The sequence below is a fragment of the Pelodiscus sinensis genome, chromosome 2 (assembly GCF_052426305.1).
Source record: "Pelodiscus sinensis isolate ZL-2025 chromosome 2, ASM5242630v1, whole genome shotgun sequence".
Classification (NCBI taxonomy): domain Eukaryota; kingdom Metazoa; phylum Chordata; order Testudines; family Trionychidae; genus Pelodiscus; species Pelodiscus sinensis.
This window is the reverse complement of record NC_143053.1, coordinates 159,517,345-159,538,243: the sequence shown is the minus strand read 5'-3', so window position 1 is coordinate 159,538,243 and position 20,899 is coordinate 159,517,345. Positions and strand designations below refer to the sequence as shown.

At 43.2% G+C, this 20,899-nt stretch overlaps 1 protein-coding gene across 1 annotated transcript in view; it reads right to left on the bottom strand.

The window, feature by feature from the left end:
• ZPBP (zona pellucida binding protein) overlaps positions 1 to 20,616 on the bottom strand; it is a 58,118-nt gene extending 37,502 nt beyond the window's left edge. The window contains exons 1-4 of the mRNA XM_075921686.1: positions 20,391 to 20,616; positions 8,414 to 8,494; positions 6,195 to 6,320; positions 817 to 966 (exon numbers count right to left, since the gene is read on the bottom strand). Of these exons, the coding sequence (XP_075777801.1) occupies positions 817 to 966; positions 6,195 to 6,320; positions 8,414 to 8,494; positions 20,391 to 20,532 (499 nt within the window). The 5' untranslated portion in view covers positions 20,533 to 20,616. The remainder of the gene's footprint in view (positions 1 to 816; positions 967 to 6,194; positions 6,321 to 8,413; positions 8,495 to 20,390) is intronic.
• Between the last annotated feature and the right edge of the window lie 283 nt (positions 20,617 to 20,899).

The following is a 20,899-nucleotide window of genomic DNA, read 5'->3' as shown; positions in this document are numbered from 1 at the left end:
GAAAATCAGATTTTTTTTTAAGGTTGGAAATAGTGAGCCAAATTCAGGTGAATTTAAAACCAGGAATTAATTTTGTTTTGCTCAATGTTTTTAGGCAACACTGGCTTCCAATCTAAAATCTAACTGAAGTCAATAGTTTTATTATTGTCTTTAGTTGGTAGTAGAATCATGGTAATGAAGAGATAAAATTTTATCTGTAATATCTGTATTTCAGCAGAATCATGGGGCATTCTGCTATATTATGCAACAAAATTTACTCTGAATAGTGAAGCAGAATTAGCATGTTCTTTAAAAAATGCTAACACTTTATATTTTATTACACAATATTCCCTTAGAAGGGCAGGACTTATTTGACAACACTGTAAAAACAAAACTGAATGAGAATTTTACATTGGTGTAAACTGTGTCTGAGTGATGCTCCTGAAGTCCCAGGAATAAGGGGTAATAAAAGATATTAAAATCAATCTCCAAAAAGGAATAATTCAGCATGAAATGAAATTACTGTGGCACAGTTATTAAGTATTTTCACCCAGTCAGTTTTTCAGTCTTCTATTTTTCAATTATGTTTCATGTCTCCTTTTAAATGCAGAGAGCTATGCTTAACAATTTCTCAATCAAAAGACCAGAAGATTTCCTTTAAGGGACTGAAAATGGCATTCCATGAATTCTCTGGTAAGTGCCAATTAACAGCAAAGTTACGAGAAGTATAGAATTCTCCAACTCTATTCAAATTAAATTAAGCTGGCATATCAGAATTTCAAACCATCAACATGCATTTTAAAGTACAAAATGTTTTTAACTAATTTGATCTCTTACCATAAATAACATATTTGAGCAAATAGTTTTTTTCAGCCTGTTCTTCAGTTGGTTTAAAAACGAGGGAACAAGTGTAAACTCCACTCATGTCATATTTGAAGTGTCTGAATATTAGGGTTCCTGTTGGTGTTATTTTCACACTGCTATTTTCTAGTGAATAAATAACATAGTACAGTAAGTTTAGTTTTACTTTCATGATAACATGATAAAATACAAAAGGAGGAGTCTCTATGGCTATAGTTCCAACCATGCACAGAATGGTACTTATACCCTTAATACAAAAAGGAAGTTCACCAGTAACTGTAGTTCTTTGACTGTATTACCACTGCATATTCACCATGATAAACAGAAAGCAGGCTGTATGGGGTGTTTATGCCAGGACATTTTCATGATTACATTCCAAACAAAGTTTACATAGGTATTAATGGCTTACGGTAAGAAAGAAAAAGATTCTTTTAACAGATTTTTTTGGGGTGCTGCAGATATCTAAAACTCTGATCTTAATGATTTTTTTAAAAATCCTGTGTTACAATATACAATGCATTTATCAGTATTACATTAAGCCCAGATCTTTGCTATGCGTTAGAGTTTTGGCTCTTATGAGTCAGAAGTACTAGGCATGACACTAGTTGTTTTGTAGGATGAAATCTTATTTGCAAGCTCTTTGAATCATGCATCTGTCTACAAACCCTGAAGCCATGTTTTACTTTCTTCTGGGGCTTCTATTCTTTGAATTGGTGACACACATAAGGTGACAGTTCCAAACGAGGAGAATTTTTATCTGTTTTTACTTGTTCTTATATAGCATGGATCCTAAACATTCCCCAGAGAAACCGTACAAGCCTTAGTGAATGTTTTTTATTCTCCTTTCCAGTATCCGTAAATATTGTATTAGCAGGGCTCGACAAATCACTGTATCTACTCGCCTGTGGTGAGTAGATTTCAGCCGGTTGCCCCGTTCACCAGTGCTGCGCGCATGCGCAGTGCCAGTCTGGCACATGCTCGGTGCAGGGCTGGCGAGTAGATCTCGCCGCAGTTTGTGGAGCCCTGTATATTAGTATTTGCAAGGAGAGCATCACTATTTCTAATTGACTCTTAGATTTGTTTAGGATTTTAAAACTGAGCTATAGCACCATGAGATGGCAGGGCAGTGCTGATGGACTGCGTCTTCAATTGTTGCAGTGCCGTGTTGACTGTTCTCGGTGACACAAGTTCAGGGGCTGCATTAGTTGGAAGGGTATTTGGTGCTGAGAGCTGGGAAGCAGGCCTGAAGCCTCATTACATGCGCTATGTGTGACATGTCCGGAAAGGATCCGGTCAGCACTTGAAGTGCCCAATGGGTGTTTTTTCAGCCCTGTGTGTTAACTTTTCAGTTGTGTGCCACTTGGGCAACTGCCTGTCATGAGGTAAAGATGAGACGCATCTCTTTGGGGATTTTTTTCCCTATCGATTTTAGTCTTGACAGTCCCTTGTGTGCCAAGGTCAGGAAAGGGACGTTGTGCCTTTTTGAGCATAATCATTTTCAAATGGAGGTTCCTATCTCTCTGTGCTCACACCTTAAGTTTCACACAGTGCTGACAGTCCTGTGGACATGGGACTCTCATAGGCATTTTACACGTTCAGTACATCCATCAGAGATGGGCATTGCCTCACTTCAGGCTGAAGAGCACTTGGAGCCCGGTGACACTGTTATCTCGTGGTAAACAGTAACCGGAGGGAGAGCAACTCAGAACAAATGAACAGAGGGGGTTTTTTTGGGGGGGGGGAGGGGAGAAGGGAACAGGGAAGAACCTGGAGAAGACAAACAACTAGGGAGAAGAACTTGGAATAGGAATTCAACTATTTAATGTTGAGTAATGAAGAGCACTACCGAGATCCGTCTTGTGCCAAGGATGGTAAGAATGAACTGAAGGAAGGGTGGCCGCACATGCACGGTAATGCTGAGTGGCACCCGCACACCTCAGAAGTGGCCCCAGTGCACTTCTATGAAGAATCCAGTCTGCGGCACTGGGACTCACCGACGCCTCCTGTTGAGCACCCCCAGGGATGTCTCTTGAAGAAGAATGTCAGAATTTTAGGCCCCCCTTCTGACAGGCCTGCTCATCCCTGGCACAAAACCAAATCAGAGGCGAGAGCATACTAGGTGCCACAAACAATAAGGACTGGTCCATGTTAATGCCATAGGATTTATTATAGTCACTCCAAAGAGCAGAAGAGACACATCTATGTCTCCATGGTCAAAAAGCTGAGTTTACAAACCCCCTCGGGATATATAGTAGTGGTCACATTTCCCTGCCAATTTGGAAACTCCAAGATGTATTGCATCTCTTTCAACAATACTTCCCTGAACCTGACTGCAAAATCCCCACTGTGTGCAAGTTCCCTGAAAACATAACTGAAAACTATTAGTCAAAAAGAATTGCAATGGGTGCACATCAGCACCGATTCTGCACTCACCAGTGGTGGGGGGGAAGTGGTCCTACCTGCATTGCTCAGCTTACTACCACTAATGAATGCTGTTGCCAGTGCCAGGCCCCCTCCTGCTAATCCCCCAGGCTGCAGCACTTCAGAAAGAGAGTGAAAGGATGGAATGGTAGGCGAGAAGAGATGGGGCACCCGTGGTCTGGGAAGAGTCACATGGCCATGCCTCCCCTTTGTCTGTCATCAGAAGTCACTGGTGCAGGGGTGGAACACTGATATGGCTATTAGATGCATTTTGATCAAAGAGAAGGCCAGGCCCTGGTGCTTTTCATGAAGCAAGTAATCCAGAATGGACTGCAGAGACAACTGGGTCAGAGATATATTCCACTCTCACTCTCAGCAGGAGCTGTGCTTCCACTTTTTCCAGATAAGTTGTACTAATAGTGGGATTTCTACTTTTCAAGAGAACCAGCTGGACCTGACGAGAGCAGGTTTGTTCCTCCAGATTCAACTATGCAGCATCCATGTTGGGAGGTAGAAAGAGGGAAAGTTCAGGCGCTGTGATCTTGAGTGGACAAGCCTGGGTAACTGGCTAGTGTCCATGGGGCTGCTGTCATCAGGTCCAAGAGCATAAAATCCCATTTAATTGGTTAAATGTAGCACTAACACTGCTTTTAACTAATTAAAGGGGCATGAGGGGGCCGCTCCAGGATTGGGCTGAAACAGCCCCTGCCACAGGCCGAGGCTGCTGCCACAGCTCCTGGCCCGTGCCTGTGCAGGTGCTGTTGGCTCCAAGCCTGAGTCATAGCTAAGGAAACTGCTCCCAGTACCAATTAACCGTTACCCAATAAACATCGCCTATTAAGGGTGATGCTTACCAGGTAACCATTAACTTCCGTTAACATACCTAATGAGCACTTTGAACCAATGCTGGTGAGGCCATGGTAGAGTGATCATGAGGACTTTGGCCTAGTCCCTCTTAATCTTCAAGAGGGCACTGCTGATGAGCAGAATCAGCAGGAATGCATTTATCAGGACGCCCAACCCATCCAAAACAGGAGAAAGATGCTGGTATTGGGATATGTAAAAATTAAGAGGGGTCCGGGAAAAAATACAATAATGATAGGGGGATCTGGCCAGAGCAGGCATTGTCCTTTGAACATGTTTATTCCCCTTTGTTCTTGCATCCTAGAAAGATAGATAAAGGGTCCAGCCAAAACAGGTATTATCCTTTCTGATGTATAAATATGCTCTTTTTCCTTCGTTCTTGTAACCTAGAAAGATAGATAAACATACAAGTGCTCTTCTTTATTTTGTCTTTTGCTTGTTCTCACTTGCTCTATAAAAATACTTTCTGGGTCACATCCTTTGTAATATCTGTAACCTGCTGATTCAGGAAGTATGTAATGTAGAAAAACATTGATCTAACTGAAAATCCTGTAAACAGTAAAGGGGGGAATAATAATATTAATCACCAGCCTATTAATATTTACTGTATAGGAGTTAACATTACTAAATAAGGATTATGGGGAAGTAGTGACACATGTGTGAATTAACATACTAAAATGGATAAAGAAGCATAATTGGTGCCAAATCATTGCCACTCAAAATGTTTTGTTGGGGGTTCAGAGTAAACATGCGTCAGCAATAAAGTAGTCCGTTTATCCCATCTACTCTTGGGTCTCCTGTTTCTTCTCTAGCAACTGGAAAATCTGCTAATGAGACTAAGTAAAGAGAAAAGCCTGTGACATTTCCTGTTCTGCCTGGTAGCAAATTGGTCCACATGGGGAATCCCCCATCTCTGGAAGATCATTCTGATAGCCTGCAAATGGAGCGACCACTCATGGTGAGAAAAGAATGAACTGCTGAAGCGATCCGCCAGTGTGTTTTAGACACTGGGGAGATGTAAAGCCTCTAGGCGAATGACATACTAGACACAAAAATTCACAGAGATGGAGGGCTTCCTGACAGAGGGACAAAGACTTTGTACTTCCTCCCACCCCCATCCATGAACATAAAACAGGGAGGCTGTATTGTCCATGAACACCTGTATCACTTGATGGGACAGCTGAAGGAGGAACACTTCACAAGCCAAAACAGATATTCTGAGTTCCGACACTGATGTGTAATGCCAGCTCTTTCTGGGACCACAACCCCTGGATTTACAGTAATCCCCCATATTGGGCAGACTCATCCAACACTAACACCATCAACGGGTTTGGAATCACAAAGGTTACCCCTTCAGAAATATTGCCCAGGTAAGACCACCATTCCAGAGCCGTAAAAACCATGGAGCTGGGAGGGCCCTGCCTGCGGCATGGGGGCCACTCCATCCCAGTCATGCCCCACATTTAAACAGTTAACTGACTAAATGCAACGTTTAACCAGTTAACTAATTAAACAGGATTTTACATCCCTAATTCACATTATATACACTCACTACAAAAACTATACAATGTACCACAAAGTCCAAACACTGAGAGAGAAGCCTTTCAAGAACAAGAGTTTCAAAGCAATTGTCATGGGTGGTAAGAAGGAATTGAGAGGGTGTGGAGCAGGCAGATCCCTTATATCTACACATCCATCTGTGGCTCTAGAAGGTTCTAAAGCTAGTCCTATGGATATCACTAAAGGGGAGAAATCTCTAGCAACTGCACACGCAGCATTCACATAAACCTAGCATGGAATGGACATGAGCAGGCACTCAAAAACAAGAAATACCCTCCCCCTTTAAAAACACATACACACTTCAATTTCATCTTAAATTTTCTTTTCATCTTTCCTTTCCTCCTACATGTTTAGATTCAGTTGTTGAGGTGTTACCTATATTCTTTTAAAAAAAAAAATGTGAGAAGTTGGAGTACCACAAATCCTTTCAGTAGTGTTCCATCACAATTTAGATAATAAATGCACAACCACAGGAAACATTAATTAATAAAAATACCACAAATCACTACCTGCAACAAGGTCACCTTCTGGTCCATGCCACTGGAATACTGGATCGATCAGCTCTGAATTTCGTAGCCGATTTGTTACACACAGAATACGTGGACTGTTGTGATTCAACTTGACATAAATTTTGACTGAAATACAACATATGATAATTAGCAAATATCTTAGATAACAAATTGTCTGTACAATCAAATAAACTAATGAATCACAATCATGAAATAGATGTTTGAAGAATGATCCCAAAATGCTGGGACTGGTCCTCCTAACTACATCACCAACTGTGAAATATTAAAGATAATCTTTTTCTACCCTAATCAAAATCAAATGAACTGTTGGGACTTCTTCTAGTTCTATTGCATATTCTTCTATAAAATCTAGGTCTCTTCTGTTTGACTTTATTTAATCTAGTTCTCCATAAAGAACAAGCATACTTTCCAGTGCCCCCATGACCCTTCTGGAGGGACAAAACAGGTTTGCACATCCATCCAACAGGTTCTTATTTTTGGGGTTCTGTAGTTTTATTCTGTCTCATCCAGGGCTCAATCTATACTTAAAGTCAATATGGGGGGACACAGAATTAGTTTGGAGCCTGGGTCATTTTGCCATTGCATGCTAAGAGCAAGTAACTCTATATCCCCTTTTAGCAGACCCGGATGGTGCAATTTGGTTACTTCCTTTCTGCATGGCTGAGAGAGGGATCTGTGTCAGAGTGAACTGGCTAGTACTTTATCCAAATAAGAGATGTCTTTTGCCAGTTTCATATTGTTTAATTACAATTATAAAATGCTTTATTTACATTAATAGCTCTCTTGTTTCAGTATCAATTAAGAACATGACTTTTGCTGGTAGGCCTTTCTTGTTTCATACAGAATTTCATACTGCTTTATAAATTCTCTCTCTCTCTGTTTATGTGCGTATATATATATATATATATATATAGAGAGAGAGAGAGAGAGAGAGAGAGAGAGAGATTTCCTGCAGGATGACAGAATCATGTTATCCACTTCTTCATGCCATCGGCGCTGTCATTCACCTCCGCCACTTGCTGTGGCTAGCCTCAGTGCCATCCCCTCTGGGCATGGGCTGCTCTAGGTCTGGCTCCCACTTCACATTCCGGGGGGCTGCGCTGCTGTGGAGGAGCTGCTGCTGCTAGGGCTGGGTCCCCTCCACCATCCAAGCCTGATCCCCCGCTGCCCCACATCCTCTGGGGAAGCTGCCACTACAGCTACATACAGGCACGAGGGTCCCTGCCAGGCACAATAGCTCAGTGGTACTACATGCTCACTCCTGGTGGGGTTGTACGGGGAGATTTCAGCAAATCCATTTATGTGCCTGAACCACTATTACTTACGGCTTAAACTTTAGCAACCAAGCTAACAGGCCCAAATTAGACCGAGACTGCGACTTTCGCATGACTACAGTCAGGGAGGGAAGGGGGAGTTTGACTCTGTGTCCTTCCTGAGGCCCAATTCTCAATTGAAATTGCTGAAGTTTGTCTAAATGCCATAAGACATATATCTATCAGGGCCCTCAAGATTTTGCATTGCTTGGCACTGTATTTTCTTTTTCTCTGAAAAAGAAAAAAATGCATCTGGTGAAAGTGATGATCCGAAGAAAACCTCTTGCCTAACCGTTAAAAAGTGCTTGCCTAACAAGTTTTTGAGTGACATGTTATTGTAATACCAATGGATAAATAGGGAAAGAAAGTTTGAGTTGGGGGGGCAATTTTGGGAACACTTGGAGGGATGCTTCGAGGACTCCTTGAGGACTCTTCACTTTTGGACGCATCTTCGTCCCCACCGGCAGACGGAAGACTAGCCAACGGAAGCCTGCTTGGTGTCACTCGAGAGCCACACACAGTCTGGATGTTCTCTTTCGAAAAAGCACAGTTTGAATTACATAGCGCCTTTTTTTCGAAAGAGCACTTTCGAAAAAAGGAGTTCTTCATCGTAAAACAATGTTTTCAGCAATCGAAAAAACTTCCGCATTTTTTTTATTTACTTTCAAAAGAACGCAGCAGCAGTCTAGGCGCAGGGGAAGTTTTTTCAAAAAAAGGCCACTTTTTTCAAAAAACCCTATAGTCTAGACACACCCTCGGTCTGCTAAAAAGGTCATAAAGTTGGTTTCTATTAGCATATAAATGGCAAAATAGTCATCAAAGCCCCCATCAATATTATTTTAACCATCAGTGAAAACCAAGATTGATTACTCCCTTTATGAATACCTGGAAATGTGGTTGATCCTACTATTTTCAAATCATTATGTTTTGGATTTGCACTTCTTGAGGATCTTCTTGAAGATTGAACTGTTAAAATATAAAAAAAATTAAATAAGAGTTATAAAAACTTATCTGGAAAAGAGAACATAAGTACATTTCTAAGTTTTAACAGATGTGTCATCTTACTTGTAGTAGTTTAGCACAGGGAGGTCAATATGTAGACAACTACATGATTAACCAATATGCCTAGGCATATCAGTTATTCCTGTTGACTACATACATTCTCCCCCACCCGCTGCCTCCATATCAGAGGCAGCAAGGGGGGATGAGGGGGCAGGTAGGAGCTGATACCCATTAGGGCTCCCTCTCCACATGCACCAGACCTTGTGGAGCTGCCTGCCCCTCCCCTCCCCACGCATTGCTGCCTCTGCTGGGACCCTCCACGGACAGAGCTGCTGGACCCAATGTGAGCCGGGTCTAGGAATGTGAAAGACTAGTCGGTTCCCCCGGGGTGTCCCCAGGCTGCACATGGCGTTTCAAAGCTGACCCCAACCTCCACTCAGTGCTTTCACCTTTGAAGTGCAGCAACAACCTTAGGGCTGTGGATACATTTCAAAGGCGGAGGTGTCTAAACAACTAATCGGGCAGTCAATGCAAAATGCATCAACTATTCAATTAGTCAATTACCCGATATTTAACATCCTTAGCCGGGACTGAGTAAGCCCAGTTCAGTCCTGGCTCACACCAGGTCCAGGATCTACACCCGCTTTGGCTCTGCAGTTTAAACATAGTGGGAGCCGGGCTGCCTGTGTGCCCAGCTCTTACTATATTTCAACTGCAGAGCTGCAGCAGGGGTAGATCCTTCTGACCACCTTCCCTTATCGACTAATCGTGTCATCAATACAAATTGTATTGACAACACGATTACCCAATTACCCGCCTCTTAACATCCTTCATGCATTCCTGAATAGAGCCCTTAATCTGTGTTCTGATCATTAATAAAACAAGTTTAACCATTTTATTGCCATAATCTCATAATTAGAACAATCTGAAATAAATGTATGCACTACAAATTGAACTAATCATTTACTGCATACAAGAATCTTGTACACCAAACAACAATACATAGAGAACAAAGCCTGCTCACCATATGCAGAACTCCCCTTGACTTCCCCAAACAGCAATTTAAATACATTACTGATCTATTTTAAAGCATAATTTAAAAGCATGTATATTATATCCCCCAACTTTGGTTCCTCATCCCTGACTCCCATTTTTAATACCCAATCTTCCCACCACCCACGGACCCTTTTCCTATCACTCCCCAGAACCATTATACATTCCAGTCAAGTAGCTTCCTCCCACCTCCTACTCAGGAGCCAGCATGGGGACCACAGAGCACAAGAGACTCAGTCTCTCTGCTCTCAATTCCAGGCACTTCATAATCAGGAGGGAAAATCTTGCTTTGCCCCTTCATCCCTGGACTGCAACATGCTCAGTACAAGCCGTCTTTGAAGAGTTGCAAATTACAGGCAGTCCCCGGGTTACATGGATCCCTACTTACAAACGGGGTGAGGCAACCCCGCACTAGCTGCTTCCCCCCAGTAGACCAGGGAGACGCGAAGCTAGCGCCCACCCCCCCAGCAGACCAGGGAGACACGGAGCAGCTTTTCTCAGCAGACACCTCAGCTTGAGAATAAAGGACTGAGGGAAGTGAGGTGTGGTAGAATAAAACTGAGCTCTGGAGAAATGTTTGGCTAGAGTTTCCCCTACAATATGTACCAGTTCCGACTTACATACAAATTCAACTTAAGAACAAACCTACAGTCCCTATCTTGTACGTAACCTGGGGACTGCCTGTATGGTAACGGAGATTCTCCGGGGCTTGTGATTTGGCCAAATTTTGGCAGATTTTCAAGGAGATGATCAAAAGTACCCCAGGCATGAGGGCTATATCCTATAACAAATTTTGAGTCCCTGCTCCAAAAGATGGGGCACTATAGCATCTCAACAATTTTAAAACATTTTAACATAGGCAAAATTATGTATATTTTCCACTATTCCTGTTTCACAAAATGAATGAACCATTTTTGCCAAAGTTTTCTAAAACAATTCAAGCTAAGGCAGGCATCGGGAATGGAAAATTACAGTCCAAAAGTTAAAGTCTGGCAAACTTGTAAGTAATTGAAAATAGAATCTTACAGTAAAGGGTGGTGGACAATTTTAACAGTAATATCACTATGTACATCATCTGAAATATAAATAGGTTTTTTTTCCAGTAATCACACACAGGGCCAGTCCTAACCAATTGGTGGCCCCGAGCAGCCACTGAGGAAAATTTGTGGAGCAAAAAAAAAAAAAAACCACCACCCCTTTTGCGTGTCCCAAGTGGTCTTCCATCGGGTTTTATCGATGGCCCCTTGAAAATAGTGGCCACGGCTCTGATCACACAATTATAATGAAGGCATTTATAACATCTGTGACCACAGATTCAACTGTTATTTAAAGAGAGGATTTTTTCATATATTTTTCACATTCATTATGACCGGGCAGAATTTAGTATGTTTAAATTAGAGATGTTATAAATTGTTTAATTCTTAGCAGTTACGTGATTATTCGGTGACTCCCAGGGGTGGGACCAGCAGCCAGTGTGCTCCTAGCCCCATTCCCAAGGAGTCCAGTGCCCTTCCACCTTGTGCAGCTGCCTCTGTATTCATTTTTTAGTATTTTTGCTTCACTTATAAATTGTGTTGTGTTCTTATTTCTTAATTTACACAGCTTCTTTATACATTTCCAAGTAATCTGCTGAATAAAGAATTATATACATACACCTACCTCATTATAGGGTTATGCTGTTTCCAAACAACGAATGAAGAACATACAAGACTGAGGAATCAAAACCTAACAATTTTCACTGTGTATCCTCACATATTTCTGAAACCAGCAGGTATATAGCAGAAAGACTTGTCTGATCTGTATTAAAGTAAAAACTTTACTTTTTTGTCTTTCCTTCAAATGTTTTCTATTTGTATCAGACCTGATCTGTTTGAATATATAGTACACATAGACAAGCTATTCCAATAGAAGATATTACCTCATCCACCTTGCGAGTCTCAAAATATTCTAGGAGTAGGGATGTAAAATCTTATTTAATAGTTAACCATTAAGTTGATCCAGTTAATCGATTAAACAAGACAGGCGGGGAGAGGGGCAGGCTGCTCTAGCTTGGCTGGACTGAAACGGCTCCCCTCCCCCACCCGCTGCAGCCAGGCTGGCACTAGGGATATTGGATGTCAATTAATTGAATAATCATGTAACCAGATTAAATTTTAGTGGTTACACGACTATTCGATAGGCCCCGGGGGCAGGGCCAGCAGCCAGTGTGCTCCTCGCCCCACTCACAGAGGCAGCAACGTGGGGCAGTAGCTGCAGCCCCTGTCCACAGGGGGCTGAGCTCCCCATGGAGAGTGGCTACCCCAGCACAGATTCATATCAAGTCCAGTCCCCTGCCCTCATGGCAGGACCAAGCACCATCTAGATTGTCCCTGATAGATGTCTATCCAAACTGATCTTAAATATCCCCAGTGATGGAAATTCCACAACCTCCCTAGGGCAATTTATTCCAAGTGTTTAACCACCCTGACAGAAAATTTTTCTAATGTCCAACCTAAACCTCCCTTGCTGCAATCTAAGCCCATTGCTTCTTGTCCTATCATCTGAGGTCATGGAGAACAATTTTTCTTCCTCCTCCTTGTAACATCCTTTTAGAAACTTAAAAACTGCCATCATGTCCCCTCAGTGTCTTCTCTTTTCTAAACTAAATGCTTGGGCCTGCGGCAGCCTCCTCTACCCCCCTCACCACCAGCTGTGCTGGTGCCGCTGATAAAGAGGCAGCAGTGCAGGAGGGCAAACACCTCCATGGGAGCTGATATGCACAGGCAGCCAACTTAAAGCTGGCTTCCCAACTGTACTGGCTCCTGCTGGCCCCTTCACCCTATGTGCTGCTGCTTCTCTATCACAGGTAGCAACACGGGGATAGATGGGTATAGGGGAGCCTGGACTACCCTGCCTTTGACAATAAATGGTGATGTCTGCCTTGTATACAGTGCGGATCCCTAAGAAGAAAACCCAGGCCTGTCTGAAGTCTGGTGCACATTGGAAGGGAGAATCTGTGAGAGGCAGAAATGTTTTGAATAACAATGCAGATTAAGCATGGTACATGAGACCATGTCAAGAACACACGACAAGCAACCTTGTTCTGTTTCTGATAAGCAAACATTACAGATGCAGCCATACAACTGTCAACTACACACATAGCAGCAACATCCTGAGTAGTGTGTACTACAGAGGTATTGGGCATTTTACGTATCCTACACAATATGTAATCAATTGGTAAATATTATTAGAGAGACCAAGTCTCGCTTTGCTATAAAATGGGCTTAGTAAGAACAATCGATGGGAGGGAATGGACAGGATTGACCCACAGGTCCTGCCTGATGTAACTAGAAGTAAATAGGCTCCTCACACTAGCGACAAAGTGCATGGTGTTCCGATGCATGGAAAGAAAAGGAACCACGACCTCCTGCCTGGTACTGAAAGTAGCATATGGGTCAAGTGTAAGTGAATTAGGCTTTGTTATTGCATTATAGTAGATCTTCTATTAATTGATTTTGCATTGCTTGGCACTGTATTAATTCCTTTAGAATTTATAGTATTTAAGATTTAAATTGTTTAGTAATTGTTTTCAAGACTTGTAAAACTTAAACCGTATTAACTGCTTAAAGTTTGCAATAAATAAGGAAGTGGTTCAGGACACTCCAGAGATACTGGTTTCCCTTGGCGATTGACAGAATCTGGTCTGGCCCCCACTGGTTAGCTGTTAACATCCCTATTTAGAAGACACTTGTATAGTGCACCATTTGAAAGTATAGATTAATAACATTCACCAATTAATCCCCCTATATTCTCAAAGTAAAAGCAATTATGAATAAATTAAATTACTCCTCATCTACAGACAAAGCTGAAACTCAAACAAATTCTTTCCAGTAACCACGCAGCACACTTCCATCATACTCACCCAAGAACCCACCCCTACAATCAACTCCAGTCCCAACTCTGACCACACATCATCAGAGAACCTAACCACATAAACTATCACATCACAGGCTCATATAATTGCACATCCACCAATATGATTTGTGCCATCAAGTGACAGCAGTGCTCCTCTGTCATGTATATTGGCCAAACTGAATGGTCTATATGAGAAAGAATTAATGGATACAAATCAGATATTCTAAAAGGTAACACACAGAAACCTGTTAGGGAATATTTTAACTTTCCTAGGCACTTCGATATTATTACAAGCCATTTTCAAAAACCATCTTAAAAAGAAAGCTGTAGAGCTTAATTTCATTTACGAGTCTGATACCTACAATAGAAGTTTAAACAAATAATTTAGTTGGATTATCCACTACATTCCAAGTCCTGATGACAAAAAAAAAAAACCCACCCCGAACACTCGGTAGCTAAGAGCACTTAGTACCCACTTCATCTGTTTCATTTAGCATGGACATTAATTGACATTATTTCCCCCTTTTTTTTTCCTTCTTTTTCCTACTCTCCCATCCTCTCTCTGTCTTTACTATTTATTTAGAAACTGGACCCCTTAACGCCATTCATCTGAAGAAGAGGGCTGTGCCCATGAAAGCTCATGATATCATCTACATTTTTTGTTAGTCTCTAAGATGCTACAAGACTATTTGTTATTTTTTAAGTTTTTACTTTTCAGGAAGATAGTCATATATGTAAAGTAATTGTCTTGGACACAGGAAGTTTGAGTTTAATTCTCAGCCTACTACAGGTTTCCTGATAATGGGTAAGTAACTGTGTCTGTGTCCCTCTGGTCTTCATCTGATTAATATGACCAATATTACTTGACTTCACAGGGTTGCTGTGAACATAAAATATTTCAGAGGAATTCAGATCTTGCCACAATGGAAGACAGATAAATACAGGAGATACTATCTTCTAATAAATTTGTCTGCATGAGTCATCTCGGAAGGTAAACTTAACCCTCCATTGAGACATGCTCAGGCAGTAGAAAATGCTTTCTTTTCTTGGACTGAACCATTCAAAAGTGTCATCACAGTCATCATAGACTAGTCATATTTCTGATGAACTTCTTCAATTAATAATTTAATTAATTTTGCAATAGTTCTTTATAATTTTTCACTTTCACATTTTGCCTGAAGAGGTCACCTTGTCAAATAAATTTTCCTTCTCTCAAAAGACATCCTGAAGAATTTCAGCCTTTACTTACACCATTCTTAAATTCAGGTATTTTAGAATACTGTTGCACATGTATGAGCTGAATCCAATCTTTCCTCTGCCCTGCCAGGAGCACATGGCGCTTGGAAGCGCTAGACACTCCTGACAGGGCTGGAGGTTTCACGCACTTCCCCGCCCTCAGGCCAATCAGGACCTGGGGGCAGAGGAGCACGTGAAGTTTCCTCCATCCTGACTCCCCCCTGGCTCCGTCCTGTGAGGAGCACGTAGCACTTAGAAGTGCCTCGTGCTTCTGGCAGGGCAGGAGAAGACTTTGAGCACTCCCATACCCCCAGGCCCTGCCAGGAGCACATGGCGCTTTTAAGCGCCATGCAGGGCGGGGACCGAGCGGAAAAAACTTTGCATGCTCCTCTGCACCCAGGCCAATCAGGGCCTGGAGGCAAAGGGAGTGTAGGAAGTCTCCTCCCAGCCATGGGCATGGGCACCTATGGGGAAAAGGGGGGTGGACGGGTGGGCAAAGGCACTCCCCCACCCCCAGACCAATAAAGGTCTGGGGGTGGGGAACCCGAAAGTATCCCAGGCCCCACCCTCTACGCTCAAAGCACCGCCCCCTCCAGTGCCACTTCAGTGCCCCAGGGCCACTTCAGAAATTTTTTAAGTGGCCCCCAACAAAAAATTATTGCCCACCCCTGTTTCAACAGGTAAGTTAATCTCTTACATTCATAACTGTAATGTAGTTTATCACTGTGCGATAGCATGAAAAACTACATTAACTAGGCAAATAACTAGGAAGTTAGAAGCATTATAGATTGTTTACAATAAATTTGATATGCTCAGAAACCTTTACCTTTTATTAATTAAAGCAACGAGTTACTCGTTTGCTATAACAGTGGATTTTACATGCTTGATTGAAATATGGTGATGAAATTCATATTTAGGTTACATAACATTTATTTTCTTTGTTTTTTATAAAACTTACATATTTTTATGTCGCTAGGAGGGCTTTGGCTTCCTTGACCATGGGATGCTATTCCAGGAAGGACTGCTGGGCAGAGATGGCGTTCACCTTTCGAGGAGGGGGAAGACCCTATTTGGACACAGACTGGCTAACCTAGTGAGGAGGGCTTTAAACTAGGTTCAATGGGGACAGGTGAGCAAAGCCCACAGGTAAGTGAAGAACATGGAGACCTGGGAGATGGGTCGGAAATGGGAGGGAGCGTGGGCTATAATGGCAGAGACAGGAGGGTCAGGGCAAAACTAGGAGGCAAAGTCAAATCAGTATCTTAGATGCCTATATACAAATGTGAGAATAAGCAGGAAGAACTGGAAGTGCTAATAAATAAGTACAATTATGACATTTGTTGGCATCACAGAAACTTGGTGGGATAGTACACACAATTGGAATGTTTGTATGGAAAGGTACAGATTGCTCAGGAAGGACAGACAGGGGGAAAAGGGAGGAGGTGTTGCCTTATATATTAAAAATGAACACACTTGGAGTGAGGTGGAGATGGATGTAGGAAACGGAAGTGTTGAGAGTCTCTGGGTTAGGCTAAAAGGGGTTAAAAACAAGGGTGATGTCATACTAGAAGTATACTACAGGCCACCTACCCAGGTGGAAGAAGTAGATGAGGCTTTTTTTAAACAACTAACTATATCATCCAAAGCCCAAGATTTGGTGGTGATGGGGGACTTCAACTATCAATATATATGTTGGAAAAATAACACAGCGGAGCTCAGACTAGTTCTTGGACTGCACTGGAGACAACTTTTTATTTTAGAAGGTTGAAAAAGCTACCAGGGGAGATAGCTGTTCTAGATTTGATCCTAACGAATAGGAAGGAACTGGTTGAGAATTTGAAAGTGGAAGGTAGCTTGGGTGAAAGTGATCATGAAATCATATAGTTCACAATTCTAAGGGAGGGTAGAAGGGAGAACAGCAAAATAGAGACAATGGACTTCAGGAAGGCGGATTTTGGTAAGCTCAGAGAGCTGATAGGTAAACTCTCATGGGAATTAAGACTGAGGGGAAAAACAACTGAGGAGAGTTGGCAGTTTTTCAAAGGGACATTGTTAAGGGCCCAAAAGCAAGCAATTCCGCTGCGTCGGAAAGATAGAAAATATGGCAAAAGACTGCCTTGGTTTAACCACGACATCTTGCATGATCTAAAAATAAAAAGGAGTCCTATAAAAAATGAAAACTAGGACAAATTACAAAGGATGAATATAGGTAAAAAACACAGGAATACAGGGACAAGATTAGAAAGGCAAAGGCACAAAATGAGCTCAAACAAGCTACAGGAATGAAGGGAAATAAGAAAGACTTTTTATAAATACATTAGAAGCAAGAGGAAGACCAAGGACAGGGTAGGCCCACTGGTAAGTGAGGAGGTCAGCTTCTGGGATACCACTCCCCAAATGGGATCAGACCCCAAAGAATTAGGTAAGCCACCTTTAACATGAAAAGAGGGATGTGCACAATGATTGCTTCCCCAGGTAATAACTGTTTACACTGGGTTTGATAGAAAATAAAAGTGATTTTATTAAGTATAAAAAGTAGGATTTAAGTGTTAATAAGTGAGAATAGGCAGAACAAAGTAGATTACAAATCAAAAGTAATAAAAAATTGCTTAGCTAATTCTAACACTAAAGCCTCAGTAGAAACTTTTTCAAACTCACCCTAAAACCTCTTTTCCAGCTGTCCCTCCAACCAGGGCTATCTCCCCACCCTGGGGTCTTTGGCTCCTTTCTTCAGGTGCAGCCCAGCCCCCTGCTTTCATATTCTTTTTTACAGAATTAGGGCTACCAACTACAACACAGACTTAAAGACAAAAGAGATTGTTTAACAATTGTTCATGAAGGCATTGAGGGTAACACCTCTCATTTACACATTTAAAACCCAAAAAATATTCCTCACTCCATATGTCTAATTTTACACACAAAAATGATACATACATCATAGGGATGTGAAGGAATAGTCGACTGTCCCATAAGCAGGAGCTTATCTGGTAGCACTATTGATTACTCAATCACTCCCCTCTCCCGCCACTCTGCACTCTTAAAGGAACAAAGAGGAACTGGCACGCAAAGATGCTGGCTCAATCTCTGGTCTCCTACCGGGGTCTCAGAACAGCCCCCATGCTGCCACTCTGCATTTTTAAAGGGACACAGCAGCAGCTCACCTATCCCTAATAATTCAGAGTGGCAATGTCAGGTATGGGGGTCAGCTTGTGCTGAGACTGACAAGCGGACCAGCTGCTGCTGCTCTGTTCCTTTAAAAATACAGAGTGGCAACGGGGTGGATGTGCTTCTGCTGAGACACACAAGTGGGGCCAGATGCCACTGCTGTGTCCCTTTAAAAATGCAGAGTGGCAGCATGGGGGCTGTCCTGAGACCCAGCAGGGACCACAGACTGAAGCAGCATCTTTGCGTGCTGGCTCCTTTTTGTCCCTATAAGAGAGCAGAGCGGCAGCCAGGAGTTGTTCTGAGACCTAGCATGAGTGCTTTAAGCACCCTTCCTTAACAGCTAGTCAAGTAGTCGATGGAAATTCCACCAACTATTTGACCAGTAAATAAATTTCTATTTAACATCCCTAATACATCAAAGTAAGATTAACAGAACCAGATGATCGTGACATGAAGATTGATAAGTTACATTTAATAATTTGCTCAAAGCACCATTGAGTTAAGTATATTCATGTCCATAAGTTCATTCCATAAAGCATGGGAGGATGGATACATCATCACACACTGCGCTGTGCTCCAGGAGCAATATAAAGGGTCCTGGGCCTTGGCCAATGCTACTTTAGTGGTAGCAGCCATAGCAGCTGGAGCCCCAGGTCTTTTTGAAATCTCTGGGCCCCAGGGAAACTGCCCCCTTTGCCTCTTCTCCCCTCCCCTCCAACTCCTTCTGCTGTCAGCATACCTGTCTATACTGACTCTCACTTTCTATTGGATTAATTAAAATTAGATAGGTTGAACAGTTCAAGTTCACTTTTGTCTCAGAAAGTGACAAACAAAAGTATAAAGAGTGCCATCAACCATTGAACAAAGGACAATAAAGCTCACTGTGAAAAAGTCATGGAAGTAATTTTAAAATTGCCCTTTTTTAAGCAATCTTTGAGCATCCCCAACCTAATCCAGCTGCTGAACTTTAGAGGCAATACAGAAGCTTTTAAGTTTTAGCCATTCCTGAGAAATGGAACTGAGAGCTCTGAAGTAGGGATGTTAAATATTGGTTAATTAAATAGTCGATTAACCTCATGAATTCTTATGAGTTACTTGACTCTTCTATAGTCTCAGGGGGTGGAGCCAGCAGCCAGTGTGCTCCAGCCCCACTCCCAAGGAGCTCCCTTCCATTTTGCACTGCTGCTTCTGTATCAGAGGCAGCAGCACGGGGTCCTAGGCGGGAGCTGGTCCGTGAGGGGAGTCAGTTTAAAAAGCAGCTCCCCTCGCAGACCGGCTGCCTGTCACCCTTTGCTGCTGCCTCTGTATCGCTATCCTGATTTAGGAAACACGTTCATAAATTGCACAACAGAATGGGGAAGATAATTATAAATAGATTAAACAGATTTAAAAGAGTAGTTTCTCTCTTTTTTAAATAGGAAATAAGTTCAGGAAAAAATGCTTCTGTAAGTTTAGAACTCAAATAATCAATAAGTAGGGAATTGGGAATCCCAGCTCCCATATTGTGAGACTTTGACTTTGGACCAACTTCTATTGATGAAACAGACAAGATGTCAAGATCACACAGAGTTCCTCTAGTTTAGGATTTAGCAATTTCTTTCCAGTAACTGACTAGAGAACTGTATTTGCACTCTGTGGATGCTAAGAGATCAGCACCATTGCTCCTGGAACATTCAGCTCCAGAAACCCCGAACACTGTCCATCCAGAACTGGCAGTAAGGAGTAAGATGTGACTCTTTTAGCTGAGACCCAGTTTGGCTGAGTGCAGTTACTATCAGTGCAGTCCCACTCCATGCCCCTGCACTAGCGCTACTCAACATGCAGACCATGGCCTATTTGTTTGCAGCCCACAGGTGGGAGCTAAAACAAAAAAGTAGTCAATATAATGATCTGTTGATATGTGCTTTAGTAGTTAAATTCCTGGACTGTCATTGCTCATTAAAAGTGCTGTTTTCATATGGGTAGACATTAGGTAAATACTGCATTTTATTATTAACAGCAGAACTGACTTAAATGGGACCTGTGTTTTCTGTAGTCTTGCCTTAATCTTTGTAGTCATGCAAAGAAGTCAGTGTGAGAGAAGCTATTTGCATATGTATTGGCATGTACATGCAACCACACTTCAAGTTGCAGCCCTTAGCATGTGCTATATCATTGTGTCGTCCCCTACCCCCCAAAGTTGAGTAGCCCTGCCCTAGACCATCTGTTCCTCCCCCTACCTCCAGGAGTGTAAATCCCGAGAGAGCTGCAGCTCTACACACAAGCCCCCATGGGGTATTTTTCATAGTCCCTTAGCATCCATATTGGGTTCCTATCGTGCAATATTGAGAGTCCCTGAGGTCACTGAGCTATTCTACCTGGACGTGTCACGGTTACTGAGGCGCACACGTGTTTTTGCAGCAGCCACCGCCCATGCACCGCGACCGAGACTCATTCAGGACAGAGACTATCGCCCCTCTCGCCCCGCCCCGCGCCCCCCGGCAGCCCCAATGCGGGCGGGGCGGGAAGGTACCTGCGGGGGGTCCCTGCAGCAGGAGGAAGAGGAGGGTGACGCCGAGCGCCGGGAGGCAGAAGGCGGAGGAGGGAGACACCCCCGCCCGCCGCCTCCTACCCCGGCCCCGCCGGCGGGCAGCCCCGGGGGGCGACTCCGCCATCCCTAAAGCCCCAGCGCCTCGCACCGCTCGCTCCTGAGCCGCTCGCGCGCGGCGGCCTAAAAGTTCGTTGGCCAGCGTCGAACCTCGGTGGCGACGTCACGCGGGTGCTCGAACGGGAGGGGGGAGGTGACGGGGGAGGAGGCAGCGTCACCGAGCGGGCGAGGCGCTGCCAGCGCGTGCCAGGCGCGAAGGCGACAGAGCTGCCTCTCCAGGCCTGGATAGCGGAACCGGGGAGGCGGCTCTTTTATGTGACCCTCCAGGACAAAGTGGGGGGGGGGGGACAGTGGCGTGGTTCCCCGACCGCGCTGACTTCCCCCGTTGCCCATTTGCGCTCCCCTGCTGGACCTGCTCTCCCTGCCCCGCCCTT